Source organism: Sinocyclocheilus rhinocerous, unplaced genomic scaffold (genome assembly GCF_001515625.1).
Source record: "Sinocyclocheilus rhinocerous isolate Xijiao unplaced genomic scaffold, SAMN03320098_v1.1 scaffold957, whole genome shotgun sequence".
Classification (NCBI taxonomy): Eukaryota; Metazoa; Chordata; class Actinopteri; order Cypriniformes; family Cyprinidae; genus Sinocyclocheilus; species Sinocyclocheilus rhinocerous.
Window position 1 is genome coordinate 754,614 of NW_015649405.1, and position 16,986 is coordinate 771,599.

At 38.4% G+C, this 16,986-nt stretch overlaps 1 protein-coding gene across 1 annotated transcript in view; it reads right to left on the reverse strand.

Annotated features, from left to right (window-relative positions):
- The window catches only part of LOC107710543 (kinocilin-like), a 19,565-nt gene extending 9,423 nt beyond the window's left edge, over window positions 1-10,142 (reverse strand). Inside the window, exons 1-3 of the mRNA XM_016515326.1 lie at window positions 9,995-10,142; window positions 3,386-3,454; window positions 1,493-1,570 (exon numbers count right to left, since the gene is read on the reverse strand). Coding sequence (XP_016370812.1) covers window positions 1,493-1,570; window positions 3,386-3,454; window positions 9,995-10,142 — 295 coding nt within the window. The remainder of the gene's footprint in view (window positions 1-1,492; window positions 1,571-3,385; window positions 3,455-9,994) is intronic.
- Between the last annotated feature and the right edge of the window lie 6,844 nt (window positions 10,143-16,986).

The window sequence follows — 16,986 nt, forward strand, 5'->3', positions numbered from 1 at the left end:
CAGAACGATGAGCTTTGTAAAAATCGACGCGTTTCAGAAAGGCGGGGCAGAGAGGAGCAACAATAATGTACAGTATGTGGAAAATAATGTGTTTTTTGAACTTTAAACCACGTAAACGCATTGCATTACACCAAATACACAAAATAATTTAAACACTTCTAACCCATGGGCACTCCTAGTTTCTGTAAATTAATAAAGTAAAAGTAAACATAATAATGAATATTAAGAGTTTTAAAGGAATAGTTTCAAAACTCATACAGGTTCACCCATTTTTGGGTGAGCTATGCCTTTAAAACGTTTAGGAGCTGAAAGTTCTTGAGGGTTCCCATTCTTTTTAACCAATGGATTTCCCTGACTCTTCCAGCCGTTTGTCATTTACTGGATAAGAATAATAATAATAAAAAAAGGTTTTATTTATTTTTATTTTCTATTTATATTTTATTTTATTTTTTACTCAAAATCTCTGCCTGAAAAAATATTATAATTATTTGAGCTTGGCATAACCAGTAAAATGTATAGTCATGAAATTTAATAATGTATTTATGAAAATGACCAAGGCATTTTAAGATTTTTTTCCAGGTCTAGAAATCACACTTTTAAAATTATACTAACTCATATATCCAGGTTTTACAAGACTGTGTTAACCCTGGAAACAAACAGATGTTGAGAGGTGTCAAGAAGTATCTTAATTTTTTTGTAGTTTTAGCCAACTAGTTATTATTATTATTATTATTATTATTATTCATTCTAAGACTAAAATTAAAATAAAAGTGATAATTTAATCATATTTAAAAAGACAGATAAATCAGGTAATTCCAGTAAAGTTGCAGGGCAAATTTGATTGTGTTTATTTTATGATTTTAATAACCTGACCTGTGTTGTGGGCCTCATGCAGGTGACTCATGTACAGACTGATAGAACAAGAACTGGGACTGGCATAGTACAGGAAGCTGCTCAGTGCTAGAACATCATTAATGTTCATTGAGAGGGATGAGTGGAAGATCAGGCACAATATTTTGAAACTACCTTGGATGAGTGTTATAGTGGGGAACATAACATTTACAGGAACACTGTGTTTAGTGCATTATATTTTATGGCTGTGTTACCATTAGAGACTCGAAATTGCAGTTTTTAAGTTCAACAAGAGTTGGAGCAATTATCAAACTAAACAATTAGTAAGTATGTAAAAATTAGTATTTATTGGAAATAGAGTTTTAATTATTACCCATTAAATCCATAATGCTATTTCCTATGAAATTACCTAATAGAAAGGCTCTATTTTAGCTTGGACCAGAGCTTGGGACTTTGTCACAGACTCCTGCCTCAGATCTAGCAGGCAGAGAGAGTGTAAGTGAGAAGCAGCGGATGGCTCTACATTGACCCGGAGAATATAGTCACTCTGAAATGGTGTCATAGGAAATCAGTCTTGAGTTGTCAGACTGGAAGCAGAGGGGTGTGTGTGTGTGCATATCCATGTGAAACAGCCACTTACACTCTCGTGTGAGTGTAGCTGCAGACTGTTCAGGGGCCGGATTTGAGTTTGTAGCCATCGGGTGCACTCTGAAGTTGCCTGAGAAAATTAGATGTTGTCATATTAGCCTGAGTGGTGCAACATGGTCTCTCATCATAAACGCAAACAAATCTCATGTTACACAACATAATCGCCTCTTTAGTGAAATGTTATACAGCGTTTAAATATAATTGATAGGAACCAGGGATGTGTGCCATTTAGAATTGAATTGAGACATATTTTTAAATTCCTGAATTTGAATTGGATTAAGGTAGCAAACATGACACATTTTAATTTATAAGGAGGTACAGTTAAAATGAACAGAAACTCAAGGAAATTCATGTAACTGCAATGAATATAATAATAATAATAATAATAATAGCTAGAAAAGGAAATGTTAGTTTACAAATCTTTACAAATTACATTATATTATATTACATTATAATGCATTACGTTATATATAACGTAATTACATTACGTTTTATACGTTATATTACATTATATCATTGTTCAAAAGCTTGGGGTCAGTAATATTCTTGTAATTATTATTTTTATTCAGGAAGAATGCATTAAATTGATCAAAAGTAACATACAATGGCAGTATGTTACAAAAGATTTCGATTTCAAATCAATTCTGTTCTTTTGAACTTTCTTTTCATCAAAGAATCCTGAAAAGTATCATAGTTTAAACAAAATGATTGCAGCACAACTGTCTTCAACATTTGAAAGATTTCTGAAGGACCATGTGATGCAGAAATCTATTAAAATAGAAAACAGTACATTTAAATTGTAATAATATTTCTCAATAGTACTGTTTTACAGCCTTATCAACCCCAAACCTGTGAAAAGTAGTATATATATATATATATATACAGTGGGTACGGAAAGTATTCAGACCCCCTTAAATTTTTCACTCTTTGTTATATTGCAGCCATTTGCTAAAATCATTTAAGTTAATTTTTTTTCCTCATTAATGTACACACAGCACCCCATATTGACAGACAAACACAGAATTGTTGACATCTTTGCAGATTTATTAAAAAAGAAAAACTGAAAAATGCTCAGTATTTAGTAGAAGCACCCATTTGATCTAATACAGCCATGAGTCTTTTTGGGAAAGATCCAACAAGTTTTTCACACCTGGATTTGGCGATCCTCTGCCATTCCTCCTTGCAGATCCTCTCCAGTTCTGTCAGGTTGGATGGTAAACGTTGGTGGACAGCCATTTTTAGGTCTCTCCAGAGATGCTCAATTGGGTTTAAGTCAGGGATCTGGCTGGGCCATTCAAGAACAGTCACAGAGTCGTTGTGAAGCCACTCCTTCGTTATTTTAGCTGTGTGCTTAGGGTCATTGTCTTGTTGGAAGGTAAACCTTAGTTCCAGTCTGAGGTCCTGAGCACTCTGGAGAAGGTTTTCGCCCAGGATATCCCTGTACTTGGCCGCATTCATCTTTCCCTCGATTGCAACCAGTCGTCCTGTCCCTGCAGCTGAAAAACACCCCCACAGCATGATGCTGCCACCACCATGCTTCACTGTTGGGACTGTATTGGACAGGTGCCTGGTTTTCTCCACACATACCACTTAGAATTAAGGCCAAAAAGTTCTATCTTGGTCTCATCAGACCAGAGAATCTTATTTCTCACCATCTTGGAGTCCTTCAGGTGTTTTTTTAGCAAACTCCATGCGGGCTTTCATGTGTCTTGAACTGAGGAGAGGCTTCCGTCGGGCCACTCTGCCATAAAGCCCCGACTGGTGGTATATATATATATAATTTATGTTTTAAACTAAATAAAATTCCTAAATTCTGAATTTTTCACAACCCTGACATGCACTTCAAAATGTTATGGACGCTATAAAATATAATATGTGGTCTCACCTATATTGGGCAGTATGTGATGGAAGTTGAACCATGCTCTTATGAATGGGTAGACTGAAATAAGGAGACCTGCAGAGCATAACAGATGTGGACTGAATCACTCCCTCCGTGTTGTCAACGTCCTTCATGTCCTGCTGACAAGGCCTCAATGTTCCCACCAGGCTTAACCAGATCAGACAGCGTGGACAGGCAAACCAGCACTAACTTGCATGAAACCTTCAAGCTGTTCTTTGTAGAGTAGGGAAATACTCAGCTCGAGTAGTACTGCATTTCTCTCTGCTAAATGGCTCCCTGAACTAGAGCTGCACACTAAAGACAGGCCCCATGCATATTGCATTACACAGCAAATTGATGAACAGCAATTTAAGCATTATTAAGAAAGCAGAAAGAAACAGAGCACTTGTGAGCGGTGAATTCACACAAAAAGGCTTGCTTTTGGTTCTGCTAATGTTTCATGCAAAGTTTACAAAGACTTAAAGAGATAATTCACTAAAAAACAAACAATTCTGTCACCATTTACCCCTAAGACTTTAGTTAAAGGGATAGTTCACCCAAAATGAAAATGCTGTCATTAATTTCTCACCCTCATGTCATTCCAAACCACCTTCGTTCATCTTCAGAACACAAATTTAGATATTTTGGATGAAATCTGAGAGCTTTCTGACCCTGCATAGACAGCAACGCAACTGAAACATTTTATGGCTGAGAAACATAATAAGGACATTGTTAAAATATCATGTGACATCATGGTTCAACTGTAATGTCATGAAGCTACGGGAATACTTTTTGTGCGCATACAGCATTGTACTCATGAATGGCGGCGGAGACTGACCCGGAAGAGATGAAATCATTGCTTCACAACATTAAGGTTGAACCACTGATGTCACATGGACTTTTTTAATGATGTCCTTACTACCTTTCTGGGTCTTGAATGTTTCAGTTGTGTTGTTGTCTATGCAGGGTCAGAAAGCTCTTGGATTTAATCAAAAATAGCTTAATTTGTGTTCTGAAAATGAGAGAAGGTCTAATTAGTTTAGAAAGACATGAGGGTGAATAATTGACAGAATTTTCATTTTTGGGTGAACTATACCTTTAAGATATGTTTTATGAAACCTGAGAGGTGTTTGTCCCTCTACTGAACGTCCAGGTAACCATATGAATCGAGCCTTCAAAGTTATCTGAAGAGAAACGATTACTTTATATTATGAACTGATTTAATTTAGACATATGATCAACACGCATACAGTACATAGAGCACATCACATATGGTAAACACGAAAGCGCAAAAGTTTGATTGTGATGCACAATGTGCCGCAAGAATGTGACACAAGCTTCCATGTTCACCAAATACGATGCACTTTATCTTTGTGTTTGTATGTGAACCTAAATTAAATCATACAAAGTCTAAAAAGCGACAAAGTCTCTCACTGTAAAAAATTGTGCTGTAAAATAACGGTAAAATACTGTGACGGTATTATAACGGTATGGTGACCCATACTTGGAATTAGTGCTCTGCATTTAACCCATCCAAAGTGCACACACACAGCGGTGAACACACACACACCGTGAACACACACCCGGAGCAGTGGGCAGCCATTTATGCAGTTGGGGGTTCGGTGCCTTGCTCAAGGGAACCTCAGTCGTGGTATTGAGGGTGGGAGAGAGCGCTGTACATTCACTCCCCCCACCTACAATCCCTGCCGGTACGAGACTCGAACCCGCAACCTTTGGGTTACGAGTCCGACTCTCTAACCATTAGGCCACGACTTCCCCCAAGACTTAAATTAAATCACTGCGTTCATATGGATTCGTTTATGACACTATTTTAACCTTTTTTGGATTAACCAAAGTCTTGGGTTTAGAATGACATGAAGATGCATAAATGATAACAGTATTTTCATTTTTGGGTGAACTATCCCTTTAAGCCATCCACTCTAATTTGACATGCCTTCCCAAAAACATATTTTATATCCTTGTGGCTAATGAAGGTGTGCAGCTGAGCTCTTTCTCTCCTGTCTGTCTCCTTGTGTTTCCAGAGGTCTGAGGCTGCTGGCGAGACAGCCGTAGACTGCAGGGGCTGTGCTGGATTTTGATTATGCACCTACTATTCAAGCTGTGAATCAATTCCTGTTTGAAAAGGATGAGGCACCTCTGCTGGCTTTGTGTTTTGGCCAATTTCTGTTATGAGAGGCCACTGACAGGCATGATTGCAGCATGCTGAGGCCTCCTTCTCCACGTGTCTTTCTTGTGTATCCTCCCTCCGACAATTTTCCCTTTCTGGTTCCTCTTTGCCATTTTGTCCTCTAATCTCCTTCATTCTTTCTTTCCTAATTCACCCCTGACTTATAAACCCACGTGGTGGTTGATGCTTTAGAGCAGGGGTCTCCAAACTCGGTCCTGGAGGGCCGATGTCCTGCCGAGTTTAGCTACACTATATGGACAAAAGAATTGGGACACATCTCTTAATTATTGAACCTGGATCCTATCAGACCCATTTCCACAGGTATATAAAATCAGGCACCTAGACATGCAGTCTGCATTTACAAACATTTGTGAGAAAATGGGTCATTCTGAATAGCTCAGTGAATTCAAGCATGTAACTATGGTAGGATACGACCTTTGCAATAAGTCAGTTCATGAAATTTCACCAATGCTAGATATTTCACAGTCAACTGTATGTGGTATTATTGGAAAGTGGAAGCGTTAAGGAACAGCAGCAACTCAGCAGTGAAGCAGAAGACGACATAAAGTCACAGAGCAGGGTCACTGAGTGCTGAGACGCACAACACGTAAAAGTCCAAAGTTCCACTGGCATTAATATCATGTAATATTAATATGGCAAGTTCCAAACTTCCACTGGCATTAATATCAGCATGAGTTTCCATGGCCGAGCAGCTGCATGTAAGCCAAGTACAATGCCAAGTGTCAGATGGAGTGGTGTAAAGCACTGGACTCTGGAGAGGTGGAAACATGTTCTGTGAAGTAACGAATCACAATTCTCTGTTTGGCAGTCTGGGTTTGGCGGATACCAGGAGAAGGAGAACATTACCTGCTTGATGCATTATGCCAACTGTAAAGATTGGTAGAGGAGGGATAATGGTATGAGGCTGTTTTTCAGGAGCTGGGCTATGGTCATTACTTCCAGTGAAGGGAAATCTTAATGTTTCAGCATACCAAGACATTTTGGACAATGCTAAGCCTCCAACTTTGTGGAAACAGTTTGGGGTAGACCTTTCTATTCCAGCATGTACTGTGTGTACAATATAAAGACATGGTTGGATGAGTTTTGTGTGACAGAAGTTGACTGGTCTGCACAGAGGCCTGACCTCAACCCCACCGAACACCTTTGGGATGAACTGGAACAGAGATTACGAGCCAGGCCTTATCGTCCTTCATCAGTGCCTGACACAAACACTCTACTGAATTAATGGGCAAAAAATCCCACAGAAACACTCCAAAATCTTGTGAAAAGCCTTCCCAGAAGAGGGGAAGCTGTTATAGCTGCAAAGGGGGGAACAAATCCATATTAATGTCTATTTATTTAGAATGTAATGTCAGTTAAGTCCCTGTTGCTGGAATGGTCAGGTATCACCCAATACTTTTGTTCATATAGTGCAAGCGTGTCCAGACCTGTTCCTGGAGGGCCACTGTCCTGCAGAGTTTAGCTCCAACCTTAATTAAACACACCTGAATTAACTTATCAAGGTCTTCAGACTCACTAGAAACTTCCAGGCAAGTATGACTTCAAAGTTATCTGAAGAGAAACGATTACTTTATATTATGAACTGATTTAATTTAGACATATGATCAACACGCATACAGTACATAGAGCACATCACATATGGTAAACACGAAAGCGCAAAAGTTTGATTGTGATGCACAATGTGCCGCAAGAATGTGACACAAGCTTCCATGTTCACCAAATACGATGCACTTTATCTTTGTGTTTGTATGTGAACCTAAATTAAATCATACAAAGTCTAAAAAGCGACAAAGTCTCTCACTGTAAAAAATTGTGCTGTAAAATAACGGTAAAATACTGTGACGGTATTATAACGGTATGGTGACCCATACTTGGAATTAGTGCTCTGCATTTAACCCATCCAAAGCTTAAATTAAATCACTGCGTTCATATGGATTCGTTTATGACACTATTTTAACCTTTTTTGGATTAACCAAAGTCTTGGGTTTAGAATGACATGAAGATGCATAAATGATAACAGTATTTTCATTTTTGGGTGAACTATCCCTTTAAGCCATCCACTCTAATTTGACATGCCTTCCCAAAAACATATTTTATATCCTTGTGGCTAATGAAGGTGTGCAGCTGAGCTCTTTCTCTCCTGTCTGTCTCCTTGTGTTTCCAGAGGTCTGAGGCTGCTGGCGAGACAGCCGTAGACTGCAGGGGCTGTGCTGGATTTTGATTATGCACCTACTATTCAAGCTGTGAATCAATTCCTGTTTGAAAAGGACAAGGCACTGCTGGCTTTGTGTTTTGGCCAGTTTCTGTTATGAGAGGCCACTGGCAGGCATGATTGCAGCATGCTGAGGGCTCCTTCTCCGCGTGTCTTGCTGATGTATCCTCCCTCCTACAATTTTCCCTTTCTAGCTCCTTTTTGTCATTTTTGTCCTCTAATCTCCTTCTTTCTTTCTTTCTTTCCTAACTCACCTCTGACTTATAAATCCATCATTGTGGTTGATGCTTGAGAGTGTGGCGCTACAATCGATCTGCCCTGTTTGGCAGGAGACTTGTTCATGCACCAGTAAAGACCTCCTAGCTCATGTGTGCACCCATGACAGCGATATCTCGATGAGACAATGTCAAGAAGTGGACTTTAGTGTGGCTAGAGAGGATATTTAATTTGACGCAAATGAAGGTGAGGCTGTGATTGTACTGGTACAAAGGCTGTTGCTATGCCATGTTTGAATAGTCAAACCAACAATATGATTGTGATTCAGTAAACAAGAATTTAATAGTTAGTAACTGAATACTGAACATACACTATATGGACAAAACTATTGGGACACACCTCTTAATCATTAAACCTGAATTCAATCAGACAAATTGCCACAGGTGTTTAAAAACAAGCACCTAGTCATGCAGTCGGCATTTACAAACATTGTGGAAAAAAATGTTGAAAACTGAAAATAAAATGTTTTAATTAATATTTTATATGAATAAATACTATAATATAATTATTTCTATACTAACTATAAATGATGTAAAACTATATAAATAATACTAATATGAAAAAAAGGTAACACTTTAGTATATGGACCAATTCTCACTATTAACAAGTTGCTTATTAGCATGCCTATTAACATATTGGCTGATTAAAGCACATATTCTGCATGACCATATTCTACATCCTTAATCATACCAATACCTTAACAACTACCTTACTAAGTATCAATAAGAAGCAAATTAGAAGTTTATTGAGGCAAAAGTCATAGTTAATGGTTTGTTAATAGAAAAATAAAAATTATTGTTAATAAAAAAAATAACACTGCCTCAAAGCCTCCATTTCATTTTCATCCCAGTAAATATGGCATCTACTCTGAGCAGTCAATCAGCCTGATCATCTGACATGATGGCTGAATATCAATAATAATGCATAACGCACCTCCTGCAAGGGCCTATATAGGTAATGCTGACTTTTCTCCAGCAGTAAACAATAGATCAAAGGCTACTTGTGTCTTGTGCAGCTCTATTGTGACAGGGTCCTGTGTAGATTACATACCCACCATCGTAAGCAGGTGGCTTGGATTACAGACCTGGATCAAATGATGAATGTCCCTTTTTTGATGAACCTCAACAGTGAATGACTGCGGGGATACTTCAGTATACCTTTATATCGTATAGAAAACATGTAACCATTTCCAACATCCCTCTTTATATGGGTTCATTGTTGAAAAAGGCAAAGGATAACAGTGTGAAATGGAAGTGCTGATATGGAGCAGAGATTAGATGTAGTGTTAAAAATGCATGATATGCAAAAGAGACATGCACTGTGGAATAGTCAGTGAAGCAGTAGAGCAAAACCTGGAAAACCGTGCAGATTCATACAGCAAATTCAATGAGTAGTTTACAAAATGTCCAAGCTGCTCCTTGCCATACAATACAAGTGAATGGGGACTAGGAGTTGTCAAGCTCTAAAAAGTGCTTTTAAGGTGCTTTTTGTCCTTTTTGGAGCTCCAGAAATCTCCAGTGTTATATTTTGAGTCTTACAGTAGCTTTGTTAAAATTGAAGCCATTATAAAAATCTACACCATTCACGGAAAAGAGCAGCTTGGACATTATACTAAACATCTTCTTTTACGTTCCACAGAAGAAGGTAAGTCGTACAGGTGTGGAATGGCATCAGGGTGAATAAATGCTTTTAGAAGTTTTAGAACTATCCCTTTAATGAACAGATTTATGGTTTGTATTTTATTGATTGAATGTACTGTGTATTAAAGACTATTGCAAGTATGTACAGTATTCAATGATGGAATCAACCATTGGAAGACCTGTATCAGACCACCGCTATTCTAAATATTGCTGCAGATGTGTCTCTTTAGATATCTATGGTAGTTTTGGCCTGTCAGACAGAGAGAAATGCTACTTACCAAGCCCCCCTGCCCCGAGGAAGCTGCCCCCCACAGCATCTGCATCACAGTCCTTTGACACACCAATGATGATACAACCTGCTACAATGCTGAGCAGGGCTGAGCCCACCCGCAGCCCATGGTACTCCCCAATACTGACCGCGTTCATTCAGCAGGTGGAACTCCCCACCTGCCCCGTCTGGCTGACCCACACGCGCCCGTTCAAAACCTGCATTCAAAACCACCAAGCGCTCACGAAGGCAGATTACTGTATGAAAGTTTCACTGTTAGTAAGATGGGTTAACAGAGACTCTACTTTCTCCTCAAGGCTCTTCATACATCTTTAAACACTGGGCTCTGGTTACCTTGTCGGATTCATGCTTGTTCCCTTCAAACTAATTTGGGCCTGATTGAAGGCGACTAATCATTTGAGTAGGAAGTCCAGGACAGGCCTAACAGACCCATGGTACTTGAGTTTTTATGCTGAATGGCCAACAGGGTCATGCATTTGTAGGCAAATGAACTCTGTTGAATAAAAGTGTGTGTTTGAGCCCTAAAAATCCATTGTTGCATCCATGCATCCATGCATCCGTGAGGTGTATTAGTAACAACATGACCCAGAACATCTCATCTCCACCACTAATTCTAACCTAATAAACATGCACAAAGCAAATTGTAGGCAAGCACTTTTTATTCATCCATTTAGTTCATCTGAAATATATGTTTTTCCTCACTTTTTTCTAATCCACTGTGTCAAAAATTGTGCGCTTATTTTAAAATACTCATCTGCATAAAGACTAAATTACCTGATGTTCCCAATCTCCCGCAGAGGATGTTTTCAAGTGCTGCCTACGCAAGAGTCAGAGTCAACGCTGGGGACAAAGGATATAATAAAAATAAAATCACATTGCATAACATGGGTTGAGGTCATTGACAGACACTGTGCAGCCATATGCTTTGAATCTAGGTTTTTTCATTTAGCCATATGAATGAATCTAGGTTTTTTCATTTAGCGTAAATCTACCTTGTAGCAAGGTATAGTAGTATGCAGAGGGCTATGAAACCAGTTACTGTCACTAGTCAAGTCAAATCAAATCAATTCACATTTTATATAATAATACAGATTGTTTCAAAGCAGCTTTACATTAACAAACTGGAAAAGAGTCACATTTTCCACTTCCACTTTCCACTTTCCACTTTCCACTTCCAATGGTGCACTGTGAAATTTCGCAGGTGAAATCCAGCCATTCCAATAGCAACTGGAATGCTGAATGTTTGTGAACAGGAGTTTCACGTGAGGGCAAAAAAAATCCTCTTGCAGGTTTCATATATATATATATATATATATATGATATATGGCCGGCAGCCATATCACCCTGTAGCCCAAGACTGGTTGCCCACTGAAGCTAAGCAGGGTTGAGCCTGGTTAGTACCTGGATGGGAGACCTCCTGGGAAAACTAGGTTGCTACTGGAAGAGGTGTTAGTGAGGCCAGCAGGGGGTGCTCACCCTGTGGTCTGTGTGGGTCCTAACGCCCCAGTATAGTGACGGGGACACTGAAAACGTTTCATGAACTCTGTTTAAATTTCTGTGCTAATGTTTTGAAAACTTTATTAAAGACCAGAAACCTTTGAACAAACGTTCTATTAACGTAACCCGGAAGAATGTTAGCTCATAACTTGGCCAGAATGCCAAAGACAGTGCTAAAGTTCTGAGAACGTTCCCTGTTAGCTGGGATTTAGTTCAATGTTGTTTGAATTCAGTTCAGTAACTGTCAATGTTGCAAAGTTCAACAACTTCAGTTCAGCTTTAAGAAGCTCTGCAGAAGGTAACAGAATTGTTATTCAGCTCAAGTCAGTTCAGTTTTGATTCAGTTGTCGTTTCAGTTCAGTAAACGCAAAGTTTGTCATTATCCAGCTCAATAAATGTAAAATATTGTTGTCAGTGCAATTAAATCGGTATTACTGAATATGAATTGTCTTTTAAACTTGTCACTACTAAGTGAGGGTACAATAAAATTTGAGCACAGACAGTAAGGCTGTTCCTCTTTGTAAACAACTGTGTCATTCAGCTAATTCAAATAGGGACATTAAAGGGGTTTGCTTCAGTACAGTGTTTTTAATCTCTTCCATATTAGAAATGGAAAGGTCATCTTCTTCATTTGGTCTCTTTAATGTGCATGCGTTTAAGACTGATGATCAGATCCACTAATGTGTTTATGAAGCCATGCTGTGGCACATTTTCACAAAGGTTCCTGTTCTATGGCAGGCAGATGAGCTTGTCCGTTTTGACTTGGAGCTGGAAGGGAATGTGTAATGAGTCCTCCGCCGTCAGGACCCAAGACCAGCCACAAAGGCCCCGAGTTGCCATAGGGATGGCATATCCATGGCAACAGAAGTAGCAGGGGGTGAGCGGGATTAACACCACAGAGTTGGGTAACAAATGACGTTAACGGGTGAAGAAGAAGAAGTGACACATTTCCTGTTTGTGCTCTGGGCCCTTCAATACTGTACAGTGTCTTTAAGCATAAAATTCAATTTGAAAATGTATGTTTCCTGGAAAAAATGATACAGAGGAACTTATGTAACAAAAATTCAATTATGTTATGGTAACTGAAATGAATTACATCAATAGTGCTCATATTTTTGTGAATTCAACAGCCGGTAATTTATCCCCGAGACATAAACATCGAAAGTAGGCGCACATACAATAAGCCAATTCTTTTTCACCACTGAGAGCAAAATTAAGTCAGAGCCATAGACAAAACATACTTACTCAACAAAATATCTGTTAAAATATATATATATATTTATAAAAAAGATATTACAGCAGCATCAGGATCAATGTATAAAATTGACAGAATAAAGAAAAAGCTATTTAGTGCTGCTTTGGTCAGTTCAGTATAAAGAAGTCTCACCAAGACTGCATTTATTTGACCAAAATTATAAAAACAGTAATATTGTGAAATGTTAATACACTTTAAAATAACTGTTTTCAATTTTAATATATGTTAAAATGTCATTTATTCCTGTGATGGTAAAGCTGAATTACATCTTGAATAAATACCCATGATAATGCTGATTTGAAAGGTGGAAATGTATCTATTCCTTGTGAGAACGAAATATAAAGCTGCTATAAATAAAGAATGAACATCTGTAGCATTTCATTTTGGCTGATTTGTTTTGTTAATGTGATCATCATTTTTATATGTTGCTAAATTGCGGCCTTTGTTTGGAGTATTGCTGTGAATAGAGATAATTATTGTTAAATAATTCAGAGCAGTAATTTGATTCGTCACACATTACTAGTCTATTATTTCACACAACGTGTCAGTAATGTGCAAAGCAAAGCTTGCCAATGCTGAGTATAACAGTAGGCCTACACATTAACCTGTTCAATGTGCAAGTGTGTGGCCAAACACAAGTGTACATTTGTAAATATGAAATTTTAACACAAAACCGTAGCCAGACTGAATTAGTGTGATTAGATTAATAAACAATTCCACCAAAATCCTGTTTGTGTAGCATGTACCTCTATACTGTTTTAATAACAACATTTCAAATCTGAGGTTTTGCTATTTATACAAGTTTTTCTTCTAGCTTCCTGAACCTGTATGTGAACTGGCTTGTTTTTATTCTGTTCAGATGTGGAGTTGTGCCCTCCTGCTCTACCACAGAATTCATCCTCTCCAGCAATCCCATCAAATCATTATTCGTGTCAGTCAGACCTGCATGGAGTCCGCTATCACCGACTGAACTATCTGGATGTTTTTTGCACAGATAGTCAGACTATTTCACAGAAACATGTTCCTCAGCCTGAATCATGCCAAGGAAGTAATCTGCTTTGAAGAGACCTACCTGCTGCTTGCTTGTCATATTTCTTGTAATGACGAATTTTCTGAATTGCTTGTTTGCTAATGCTATTTTTGTAAATACTAAAAGCATAATTTTTTTAATTGCCATACCAAGATGATTTTGTATGATCATGTCTCTCTGTATGTATTTATACATTGGTACAAATAGATGCAGTTTTTACAAAAAACTTCCTACTCATCAAAGAATCCTGAAAACATGTACTACTGTTTCCACAAAAACATTAAAGGAATAGTTCACACAAAAATGCTAATTTTGTCATCATTTACTCACCCTCATGTCGTTCCGAACCTGTATACGTTTCTTTCTTATGTTGAACACAAAAGAAGATATTTTGAAGAATTTTAAAGAACCAAACATTTGTTGGTCCCCATTGACTTCCATAGTAGGGAAAGAAATACTATGGAAGTCAATGGGGACCATAAACTGTTTGATTACCAGCATTCTTCAAAACATCTTCTTTTAAGTTCAACATAAGAAAGAAACATACAGGTTTAGAACGACATGAGCGTGAGTAAATGATGACAAAATTTTCACTTTTGGGTGAACTAGCCCAACTGTTTTCAACATTGATAATACACTGCTCAAAAAAATAAAAAAAATAAAGGAACACATAAATCACACATTGGATCTCAATGAATGAAATATAAGTTTCAAGAGAAGTTGAGAATCTTTTGTGGAGAATAAAATGTGACCCTGGACCACAAAATCAGTCATAAGGCTACTTTGTTTTTAAATTGGGATTTATACATCATCTGAAAGCTGAATAAATAATTCATTGATGTCCATTGATGCTTTCCATTGATGTATGGTTTGTTAGGATAGGACAATATTTGGCTGAGATACAACTATTTGAAAATCTGGAATCTGAGGGTGCAAAAAAATCAAAATATTAAGAAAATCGCCTTTAAAGTTGTCCAAATGAAGTTCTTAGCAATGCATATTGCTAATCAGAAATTACGTTTTGATATATTTATGGTAGAAAATTTACTAAATATCTTCATGGAACATGATCTTTACTTAATATCCTAATGATTTTTGGCATAAAAGAAAAATCAATCATTTTGACCCATAAAATATTGTTGGCTAATTGCTACAAATATACCTGTGCTACTTATGACTGGTTTTGTGGACCAGGGTCACAAATGATAAGACAATGGCCAATGGAAGGCAAAATCATCAACCTGTTAAATTTAAATTACAAGCTGATCCAACTTTCATGAATTTCCTCACAGCAGCTCATAATGTAAGTCAGTAGTGTGTATGGTCCCAAAGTGCCTGTATGCACTCCTGACAACATCTGGGCATGCTCCTGATGAGATGGCCGATGGTGTCCTGGGGGATCTCCTTTCAGACCTGGACCAGGGCATCAGTGAGCTCCTGGACAGTCTGTGGTGCTATTTGGCGGCATTGGATGCTCCAATACATAACCTCCCAGAGGTTCTCAATTGGATTCTGGTCTGGAGAACATGAGGGCCATTAAATGGCTTTAATGCCTGTATCGTTCAGAAGCTGCCACATGAGACCAGGTATTATCATGCACCAGGAGGAACCCATGAACACTGCACCAGCATAAGACGTGACAATGGCTCTGAGGATTTCATCCTGGTACCTAACAGCAGTAAGGGTACCGTTGGCAAACAAGTGGAGCTCCGTGCGACCCTCCAAGAATATTCCTCCCCAGACCATCACTGATCCACTGCCAAAACAGTCATGTTTTGTCAGGACCAGCACATGATCACCTTAAACCAGTTCATGACCAACTAAGGACAAGCTCAAACCAGCTGGCATGCTTCGAAACATACCTAACCAGCATATGCTTGTTTTTTTTTTTCAAAAGGGCAGTAGCCTTTTTTTAGGGCTCTGGCAGTGCTCCTCTTGTTCTTCCCTGCCCTTCTATGGCCCTGTCCAGCTCTCCTCGTGTAACGGCCTGTCTCCTGGTATCTCCTCCATGCTCTTGAGACTGTGCTGGGACACACACCAAACCTCCTTGCAATGGCATGTATGGATGTGCCATCCTGGATGAGCTGGACTACCTGTGCAAGTAGTGAGAAGGACCCTACCAAAAACACAAAACTAGAGACAAATCAGTCAGGAAGGATAAGGAAAGAGCAACCGTCTGTGGCCACCATCTACAAAACCATTCCCTTTTTGGGGGGTTGTCTTGCTGTTGTCTCTCCAGTGCACCTGTTGGCACTTTCATTTGCACCAAAGCAGGTCAAACTGATTTACAACAATCCCTTATGCTTGGTATATTGATATCCCTGAAGTTTAATTGACTTGGTGTTATACTGTGATGATTAAGTGTTCTCTTAATTTTTTTGAGCAGTGTATATTTTTGCTAAATAAATAGTCAGCAACATAAAATATAGCAAGAAAATAGTTCACACCAGGCAGAATCAATAATAGCCCACATCTGCAAACAATATTACAGTCATGCATTGAAAGCTCTCAATGAGAATGTGTAGGAGACGATGCGCTGCATTAAATGAACGTTGCAGAAACATCGCAGTCGCCCCTTTAGAAGCTCTGCTATCTGAAGATGATGCAGCGGGATAAATGAACAGTGTGGGTTGCCATCACTAAAGAGCTTACAGCCCCCGACAATAATTAGCCCATTGGACATATTGATATCCCTGAAGTTTAATTGACTTGGTGTTATACTGTGATGATTAAGTGTTCTCTTAATTTTTTGAGCAGTGTATATTTTTGCTAAATAAATAGTCAGCAACATAAAATATAGCAAGAAAATAGTTCACACCAGGCAGAATCAATAATAGCCCACATCTGCAAACAATATTACAGTCATGCATTGAAAGCTCTCAATGAGAATGTGTAGGAGACGATGCTCTGCATTAAATGAACGTTGCAGAAACATCGCAGTCGCCCCTTTAGAAGCTCTGCTATCTGAAGATGATGCAGCGGGATAAATGAACAGTGTGGGTTGCCATCACTAAAGAGCTTACAGCCCCCGACAATAATTCTGTGTTGATGTCCTTTAGATTCTTGGTTTAGTTGTGTTGAGAACTGTTCTGATAAAAGTTAGACTAAAAGTTAGAGAACGTCTAAAAATTGACCTACTTTGAGTATCTATAGGATGGTAGTAATTGATCAATTCATCTACTGCGTAATTATGTATTTG